Source organism: Anser anser, assembly GCF_964211835.1.
Source record: "Anser anser genome assembly, chromosome: 5".
Classification (NCBI taxonomy): Eukaryota; Metazoa; Chordata; class Aves; order Anseriformes; family Anatidae; genus Anser; species Anser anser.
The window spans coordinates 63,788,927-63,798,548 of record NC_139725.1 but is presented as its reverse complement, the minus strand read 5'-3'; the positions used below and the strand labels follow the sequence as shown (position 1 = coordinate 63,798,548).

General features: G+C 49.1%; 1 protein-coding gene across 3 annotated transcripts; it reads right to left on the bottom strand.

The window, feature by feature from the left end:
- Positions 1-2,480: 2,480 nt before the first annotated feature.
- On the bottom strand, positions 2,481-9,622 carry GNPNAT1 (glucosamine-phosphate N-acetyltransferase 1). Of its 3 annotated transcripts, none has more exons than XM_083837366.1 (6): positions 9,495-9,622; positions 7,443-7,630; positions 6,688-6,750; positions 5,902-6,029; positions 5,331-5,392; positions 2,481-3,999 (listed from the first exon to the last, which is right to left on the bottom strand). In XM_083837366.1, exons 2-6 carry the CDS (start codon positions 7,612-7,614, stop codon positions 3,852-3,854), a joined length of 573 nt encoding a protein of 190 aa, XP_083693492.1. In that variant the 5' UTR covers positions 7,615-7,630; positions 9,495-9,622; the 3' UTR covers positions 2,481-3,851. The 3 variants fall into 3 exon arrangements, with proteins under 3 accessions (XP_083693492.1, XP_083693493.1, XP_083693494.1); XM_083837367.1 differs by lacking the exon at positions 9,495-9,622 and adding an exon at positions 9,253-9,404; XM_083837368.1 differs by lacking the exon at positions 9,495-9,622 and adding an exon at positions 9,230-9,385.

Sequence of the window (9,622 nt, the reverse complement as noted above, 5' to 3'; positions counted from 1 at the left end):
GGCACACTGACCACGCCTGTGATTTATTGATCTTGGCTTAGTCACCGAGCCTCTGCCTTCTCTTGCAGCTCCCCGGGCGGCTTGCGGAGGGACAGTCCCTCCAGAGCAAGCCTGAGCTCTTCCCCTGTCAGGGCTAGAGACCTGTTACAAACAGCAGGTTGTGGTTTGAAAACTACTCACTGGATTAAAGCACGCTGCTAGATGTTGGTGACACCTGAGGAAACCCTCCTGCAGGAAGTCAAGGCTTTTAGCTGAGCCAGGACGCTCGGATGAGGCTTTGTAGCCTCATAATCCTCTCGTGTGGAATGTGAAGGCCCTGGAGGGCCGTGCATGGGGAGGGCTCACAGCTTCAGCGGAGCTGAGCCAAGGTTCAGCAGCACTTTCCCTTTATTGCTGTCCTCTGACAGCCCAGCACGCGGTGCTAGTTCTGCAGTTGTGGGGTTTTTGTTAACTGACTCTAAAAGGCGGCTTCTGAGGCTGGTGGGAAATAAATAAATCCCCAGATGCCTCACCCCTTACCCCACAACACTACCAGCTGGCTGTAGCGTGGAGTTCGGGGCTGCCTCCTTCGTACAGCTCGCTGACTGCTGCCGCCTGCGAGCTGCTGATGAGACAAGGGTGGGAACCAGAACTTCTGCTTAAAACTGCTTCCTAGTTCAGCTCCTCTGGGAACCCTTGGGAAAGGGCAGAGATGAAACACAGACGGAAGGACACTTGATTCATCTAACTACCGCTTGCCAGAGAGGCTTGTTCATGCATAGTCTGGGTCTGTTACCTCACCGGGTCCTGGTGGCTCCCTGAGGAGACAGTTTCACAAACCAACAGCCTTCATGACTAAGGATTTTTCACCAATCTATTTTTTTTTTAATCCCATTACCCCCTGCTGATGACTTCTTAGAGTCATTCTGGTCTGCTGCCCTGCAGATAACAGCCTCTCAGATCCTAAGGGATCCTGAGATTAGGTTTCCTCTTATGTGCTATTATTCAGCCTTTTATTTAAGGCTGTCATTTCTTGTGTTTTGTTTAGCTTACTGCTAGCATGTATTTCAATTACAATTTGCTTCCTGAGGTTAAACCAGAGGTAGCAATTAGCAGCAAGGCTCCCTCCCTGGGGCTTTAGGGTACCCCTACAGGCTGAATTTTTTTCCTTCCCCAGATTCCAAGGGAAAGTTGCAGTACCGTGGTCTTTGGGGAATCAACAACTGCATGTCAAGGTACAAAGTTCCCTTTCCAGCTTAGGGTGACCTGAGTGAAGGAGCTGGAAATTGCTTCTTGAGAGGTGTAAACTAGGGGCTGAAACCCCAAGGATGATTAAACCTCCAGAGAAGCTGGGAGTTAGCTCCAGGTTACTAGAAGACAGTTCCCTGTTTGATTTCTGACAAAAATCCACGGTTCCTTTGTTCTCTGGGTAGGTCTTACCATTCCTGGGGAGCCAACTCTGTTGTAGATAAATTACCAGGGCTTCTGCAGGTCAGAAGACATGTGATGTGTTTGACCACCACCTGTTGCTGTTACTGGTTGTGGTATTTTCCAGTTCCTGTGAGCTGACAGCTTAAAATGCAGATACCTGCATGTACGAGGTGTTCTGCCAGCTGGCTGAGGCATGCCTGAAACCACAGTGCCCCTCCTAAGTCCCCACCTGGGCTGGTATCAGCGCTAACAGCATCTGCCAGCACCACGCAGAGCCATTCCCGCTCCTCCAGGGGTGGCAGCGTGCTTGGGGTAGGCGTCCTCTGAGCGATTCTGGGGCCCCTGCTTGTGAAAGGCCCACTCACGTAAAAACCATTCACCTTTCCTCAGGTAAAAAACCACTCTTCCTCCAGAGGGATTCCTGACAGCCTCGCAGTTAAGCAGGTGTGACTCCGGAGGTGACAGTACCTTTCCTCACCCAGCACAGCTTCTCTACCTGCTACCCTTTCCATGGGGCAGTCTGACAGGGTTGAGAACGTCACCTGTGGTACAGAACAAAGCAACCTTCCCTGCTAAGGCCATGCTGATGAGCTGGATTCTTCCCACCTGAAAGCATTGTCACACAGCCACAAAACCGAGTTTTCAGCCCAGCTCATTTGTCTTACAATCACCTGCTCCTCGCTTGCACTGATCCTTTTCATTAACTCTTAACGAGGGCCTGGAGCTATTTAGGTGGTGTAGAATCAGAGAACTCACAATCCTGTTTGAACTACTGGAAATTCCAAACTGCTAAAACCTGTGAGAAGCTGGGGTCATGGCTGCCTCTGCAAGCCATCGCAGCTCAGATGCCTACCTCTGGTTTCAGGACAGGTGGCTGGGGGCAAAGGCTGCACCGCCAGGATGAGCTGAGGACTTCCTTTCAAGACTTGCTTCGTAGAAGTCACACTTGTAGGGACGAAACTGTACGTCAGGTATGCTTAAAGCCAACATGGAGTCCCACAAACAGTTTTTTGGTTTATGGAAAAGCAGAATAAAAGGTAGCAGGACAGCAAAATCAGAAACAGAAGAGATACAGTTGGCAGTCTTAATTTATTCAGCTTAAACAAAGATTTTTAAAAAATAATAAATAAAACAGACATTATCGAGGGAACACTATATTGAGTGGAGTACCATCAGGAACATTAAATAGAACCCCGCACCACGGCTTGAAGGAGCTCTCCACACCACAACGAAAGAACGTTTTGTAAGGCCTACCCGCTCACAAACAAGACCGACTGTTCTGCAGAACCTTCGTGTATTCATAATGCCCTATTCATGGACGTGGGATTTGTCACTCCCTTCGCACAAAACGCTACTGTTGAAGTCAGGGCTTTGTACGTTATTTGCTTGCCACCGGGGGGCAAAAGTGCTAAAAAATCATTTATCCAATCTTACAGCAAGAGGGATGCTCTAAGCAGCAGCAGCAGCAACCCCTCGGGACCAGGACCTGGGATTTCCGTGCTGGGTTGCAACGCAGTAGGCAGAAGTGGTTACCGGCAAAACCACGGCCGAAGCGGCCCTGCAGAGTTCAAGTACAGCAAGGTGGTCGGATGTATTTGGTGAAGCTGAACGCGTTACTGCCTTCTTAGAGGCAGGCGTTAACATTCCCGCTGAGTGCTAGCAGAAGCCCCGCTAAGGGTGGGGCGTATTCTGCCTGTCAGGCATTCCAGTTTCCTTTGCCCTGTCACAAACCCTGGGTTTGTTTGTCAGAGAACATAATTATCCTGAAAACAAATCAAGTTATCAGCTAAAGCGCAGGGCCCCTGCACTAAAAACTATTTAGACTCACCATCAGCTTTATCAGAGCCCGTAAGGGCTACCCCTACCTGCACTAATGGTAACAAATTCAGATTCAGAAAATAGTGCCTATAAAACTTTAGGTACGCTAATGTCAACAGCACTTAAGTGAGGTTTCACGGAAAGAACAAATTCCCATCCTGTATCGCTAACTCTGCGTACGAGAAGCCTCCCTGCCCACGCTACATCATTCTTCAGTGAAGTACAGACCGGAGCACGACCCCACGAGCTGTACTTTGGCTACCAAGAAAAGAAGCGCAAACCTTTAGAAAAATACGATGCGAGAAAAAATTTGAGATAAAAATATATTCCTTTGGTTAAAAACCATCCCTTTAACAAGAGTCCTTTGTAACTCAGCTAGAACAAAAGAGCTTCACTTCGACTGAACAGTAGTAAAAATTAGTTCTAAGAGCTAACCCAGAGAACCCTTCTAAATTGTCAGTAAGTTGCCTTTTTTTGCAAGATTTACACATTTGATGTTCAGTATTTATAGGGATCATTATATTTGCAGCAATAAACTATATAAATTTTCCATTATTAGAACGGTTTGTAGCACAAGCTCCTCCACCAGCAGTCTTTACAAAAAAAAAAATCACTAGAAGTTCTTAATTAAAGAACCGTTGAAACATGTAGTTTTCTTCAGATACCGAGTAGCCAAACTTCTTATAGAAAGCCACATTTTTTGGCAGACACTCAAGCGTGATTTTGTAACAGTTCAGTCTCTTACTTAGTAGTGTAAGAGTGGATGTTAATCTGAAAGAGACAAAAAAACAGCAGTTAAAGGAAGTGGCCCTGAGCACAGGGCCAATGTGAAATTAGCTAAAGTTATCAATCATTTTTAAAAAGAAGTGCTGGGGGAAGTAAGTTTAACATAATAAAGACCAATTCAAGTGTTTCTAGTGCATTTCATCTTTGATCCTACATCATCTTCTGTAGAAACTAGTACTCCATTTCAGGTATCAACTGATAGACTCATTCAGGTTGGAAAAGCCCTCTAAGATCACCTGGTCCAGCCTTTAACTGCCAAGTCCACCACTACACCACGTCCCTAAGCTCTACACCTACACGGTTTTTTTTGAAGACCTCCAGGGACGGTGACTCAACGCTTCCTGGGCAGGCGGTTCCAAGACTTTCACAATCCTTTTGGTGAAGAAATTTTTCCTAACATCCAACCTAAACCTCCCCTGGTGCAACTCAGGGCCATTTCCTCTCATCACTTGGTGACTGGGAGAAGAGACCGATCCCCACCTTGCTACAGCCTCCTTTAAGGTAACCGTAGAGCACGATGAAAGTCTCCCCTGGACCTCCTCTTCTCCAGGCTGAACAACCCCAGCTCCCTCAGCTGCTCCCCACAGGACTCGTTCTCCAGACCTTTCACCAGCTTCATTGATTTTCCCACTGGAAACGTTTGGTAGTCCCACCAATTTCACAGCCAGTTCTGAAGTCCCTCGCAAACACCCACTAACCACCGCGCAGCCCTTCCCCAGCCTCACACCTGCAACGCTCAGGTTTTACAGACTCTGCATTCTCCTTCAGTACACAGGATGGTTGCTACCCCAAGAAAAAAGAACAACATGCCAGAGTCTACCAGACAATTTTATGTTACAGCTTGTAAGAACCTCCGCTTGCACTCTGCCAGCTTGTGATAGCTTTTGGCTAAAATCTTGTAAGGTGTCTGGCTGCAGAGAACCTGCCCCGCTAACCCGCAGAACTAAAATCCTGCTCTGAGATCTGGTGAGTGATTCTGCTGCAGTTTAATCGAGCACTGTATCATCTGGAGAGGGCAAAGGACAGGCAGATGGCAACCTGGGAGCAATAACTACGCATTATCCCCACCACCCAGAAAGGGATGGGCCAACTTCAAACAACCGCCACCTCCCGTCCTGCCACACTGACTGCAGCTGCAAACTTTTCTCTGCCCAGAGAAGGTTCCTGCACAGACACAGCTCATCACCGCTACAGGTAACTTGTTTGCTGGCACTCATCAGTGTGTTAAGAAAACCAACAGAAACCAGCTCGATAGGAGCTTGCGGCCCTGCCTGGCGTTGAATTGCAAAGACAGACATAAAAGATAAGATACTTACAGCTTACCAAGCTGCTTTCCTCTGCACTCCCCGCTTACTACTACATCTTCTATCCTTCCTCTCTGTGAAAAAGCAGAGAAGCGTTAGTCGAGCAGCACACTGGTGTGTCGTTTCCCTGCTCCGCGCTTGCATTTCTGCCTGCTTGGATACAATCCCTCCAGCAGGCGAGGCATTCACAACGCCCCTTCCAGCACCCAGCAGGTGCAGGGGTCCCACCACCACCTCTCCCCTGCTGAGGGATTTGTATCCCTTTAAGTCCCTGTTTACACCTAGCTGGGACTCCCCAGCAGCGAGATCCGCAGCCATCTGCTCCACCAGAACCCGGCCTGACCGGCTGAAGAGCTCACTGGGAGGGAGAACGGGACAGGCATCAAATCGTTCTTTTCCCTTAAGAAAAGCCAAAGCTTCCTTTTACTACTTAGCTGAGCACCCAAGGATGGGGGATGCTTTTAAAACACCTTTGTCACTGACTCAGCAGAAGGTACTTCAAGTTAACACCATGAAAATAACGTGCGCGTATTCTGGGGACAGGGTCTTTTTTCCTCACTACAGCTGCAGGAAGAGGATATACCTTTGCACAGGAGTGAGTGAACTTATGTTCTATAACCAGCGTTGCTGTAGCAACGATCTGCCCGAGATTTGTATCTTCCACAACAGTAACGTAGTAATCTCCAGATCTCTTCATGTGCTCAAAGGTTTCTGTGGGAGCAGAGAAGAACAGTCACCGTTAGCCTTGGATTAAATTGCTGTGAAGTCTAATGCTTGCATCAGATTTGAATGCAGATCACAGAATCCAGGATCACAGAGGAGGCATGCCCAAAACATCAGAACCTGAAAGCTCCAGCTGGACCAACCCAGAGGTGGAACCAGGAAAAAGCAGGTATCAAGGTAAATGCCATTTCCCCAGCTGCTAAGAACACCTTCCTTCCCCAGCACCTCGGCAGATGGGAGCTATGATGAAGGCAGCAGTCCCTCCTGTAAGTTTTCTTACATCTCAAACTCGTGAAACACAGCTCAGCGATGTTCTGAGCTTCAAAGGCAAGCCTCAGCTTCACTACTGGTGCTTGCAATAATTCATCCCAAACAAGCCATCATCAAGCGTTCCCTTCTGCCAGGAAGCTAAAGCTCGGTCTCAAAAGCGAGGACACAACCTAAGCATATCCCAGCCAAGAAGCCCTTTGGGATAGCTGCAGCTGAATCCAAAGCTGGGTGCCAAAGTCTGCCTCAGGGGACTTGAACTAATAAATCACTCTGGAATCAGGCAGTCAGGAACCTCACACCCAGGTGGATTTGCTATCAGCATCTTCTGGTTCCCAGCAAGCTCCGTGGAAATGCCAAGAAACGATGATATACTCACTGATAAACTGCTCTGGGCTCACAACTCCCGTTTCAGTCAGCTGACCCAGAACCTTGAAAAAGCCTGTTTTATAAAAGGGGAAAAAATAGAGACTCACTGAGGGACAGAGACACACAAAAAAAAAACCCGACGTGGCCATTTGTTAACATCCCTGCAGCATCATCTAATTCAGCTGTGTGTAAAGGCCTGCACTCCGCATATTATAGACTGCAAGCTTAAAATCAAACAGACCATAAGCAATGCAGGATCAGCTAACGCATCAGCAGCAAACTGCAGCTTGAGTGCAGAAGAAAAGATGCAGACATTTAAGCAAGAAAAGGCTGAGGCTGAAATTAGGCAACAGTTAGCTGTCTGTTCAGAACAACCTTCTCCTCCTGTTACAGGTGTGAAGAAGTCTACATACGCTAAGAGCAGCGTGCTGGTTCACGTTACTTTTATATTGAGGGGAATAACACAAACAATTCTACTCCCCCTCTAAAGCTGCGGTGAATAGGAAGCTGTAGATTATTTTGAAAGACTCGACTTGAATTTTATGATTGTTTTTAAGGCCATTAGAACAGTAAAACCAGTTTTGGGGGTCACCAACACAGCAGCTATCCAAGGTGCCAAGTGCTCTAACACCTTACTGATAAAAATAAATAACTCAGATCATGTAAAACAGGTAATCCTAATCTACTGAGAGAGAACGGAGGAATACGTATTAGCTAGTGCAGCACCCAGCTTTTGTTTGTGATGATCATGAAATGGGATTCTACCTCGATTTACATCAGCCGTGCAAAGCGGTCTCATTACTAGGCCATCTCCTGGCTCCAACGGAGAAATAGCAGGAGAAAACGTCGTCGTGTTCTCGCTCCAGTCAAGCTCGTGAAGAATACTCGGGTCAAACATCGGCGTGTCATCAGGCATCACGGTTGCAACAGGCATCATGGCTGCGAGAGGTATTCTGAAACAGAAAGCACGCGGGTAAGGAACATTCTGCTTTTCTACTGTTTTAATCCCTAAAGATGCAATTTCTCCAGATTGTGTCGTGCCGTTCCCCAGGGAGGTAAAGAAAAGCGAATGAAACCCAAACTGCTCTCCACTTATCTGCAACTGAAGGTATTTGACCTTCACAGTACTGGGACGCTGAGTTAAACAAAGTGCACGCACATTGACGCAGAGCTAAACGTCAACACAAACAGCCCTTTCGTGTTCAGCCAGGAAGGTTCTTCCTCGTAGAGAGGAAAAAGAAAGATAAGAGGTTAACCTGGATGTTTAGCCTCTACAGCCCTCTGAAAAGGAAAGCTCCTGCACCGTGAAGAACCCTTGCTGACATATTGTTCACCAAGCACAGAAATGAACATGTGCGCAAGTATTCTTCCCGTTGGCAGCAGCTGGCAGGACTAGCGCTCTGTTTCCAACCCATCCCACAAACACGTAGGATCTTGGCCAAAAGCCACCGCACCACACCTGTGGAAACACGGATGATACAACAGCCTGCACGCATGCTTACAGCCCATATAACGTTTCTTGCGCAGCCTTGTTTGCTCTATTTATTAAATCTAATGCTATCTCAGCTGTAAAGCGTAGTGCCTCACTGCCCCTTAACAGGTGAAACGCAGAACTGCCAGGACTGTGGTGAGACACCTGTTAACGATTAACGAGGGACCTGGGAGTTGCACGATTTAGAATTTGGGATACAAGGAAGTAAAGGGACATTTTATTGACCATACAGCAAATAATTTCTTTATAACAGGAACACCCGGTAAGGTTCCTGGTACGAACAGAACCTATCATGGGAAATTCCTAGAATCATAAAGATTGGAAAAGCCCTCCAAGACCATCTGGTCCAACCATCCCCCTACCACCAATGTCACCCAATAACCACGTCCCCAAGCACCACGTCCAACCTCTCCTTGAACACCCCCAGGGACGGTGACTCCACCACCTCCCTGGGCAACCCGTCCCAACGCCTGGCTGCTCTTTCCGAGAAGAAATGTCTCCTCATTTCCCACCTGAACCTCCCCCGGCACAACTTGAGGCCATTCCCTCTAGTCCTATCACTAGTTACCTGGGAGAAGAGGCCGACCCCCAGCTCCCCACACCTTCCTTTCAGGTAGCTGTAGAGAGCAATAAGGTCTCCCCTGAGCCTCCTGACTAAACACCCCCAGTTCCCTCAGCTGCTCCTCACAGCACTTGTGCTCCAGGCCCTTCACCAGCTCCGTAGCGCTTCTTAGAAGGCCTTTATACATCTTCAGATTCACTTCGTTGCACCATAAAAGATGCAGTAGTCACACACTTTCACGCGGTTCGAATTAAATACACTTTTTTTTTTGCTGTTAACGATGGCTACTTCTCAAAATAAGACACAGCACGGCCAACTCAGCACAACTGCAGCCTGGAAGCCCCAGGACTGAAGGCGGCTTTGGAGAACCAACTGAAAGAGGTCCTTAATGAAAATACAGGCATAAAGACACCTCGGTTTATGCCGCCCTCTGGCATACACCGACCGCACTCCCACCTCACTCTAACACGTAACTTTAAGACGAAACCGCGCACTTACGGCACCGAAGCAGCCCCTCTCACCCCGTGTTACGCTCCCAGACGACGGCAGGCAGGCCGGGGCGCTGAGGGGAAGGCTCCGCGGGTCAGGGAGCCCAACGGGGAGGGGGGGCGGTCGGCAGCGGGGCCTCTCGGCTGCTGTCGCGGTCCCGTCAGGGCCCCCTCAGGATCCCGTCAGGGCCCCCCAAGCCCCCTTAGAATCCCTCAGAGCCCCCTCACGACCCCCCAAGCCCCCTCAGAGCTCCCTCAGGCCGCCCCTCACTCACCGCCCCGCGCACGCGGCCCCGGCGCCCACCGCCGGCTTAGCGCCTCACGGACGTGGCAGCGGGGCGGGGCCCGGCGCGCACGCGCGGCGGCGCGCAGCCAATCGCCGCCCGGCTCCGGCCCTTCCCCC

What these genes read in the sequence shown, in the direction of transcription:
- GNPNAT1 (XM_083837366.1), bottom strand. Translation starts at nt 7,614, where the DNA reads ATGATGCCTGTTGCAACCGTGATGCCTGATGACACGCCGATGTTTGAC. An exon ending in CACGGCTGATGTAAATCGAG is followed by an intron (nt 6,751 to 7,442) that starts GTAGAATCCCAT and finishes TTTATAAAACAG; the next exon opens with GCTTTTTCAAGGTTCTGGGT. An exon ending in GAGCCCAGAGCAGTTTATCA is followed by an intron (nt 6,030 to 6,687) that starts GTGAGTATATCA and finishes CTGCTCCCACAG; the next exon opens with AAACCTTTGAGCACATGAAG.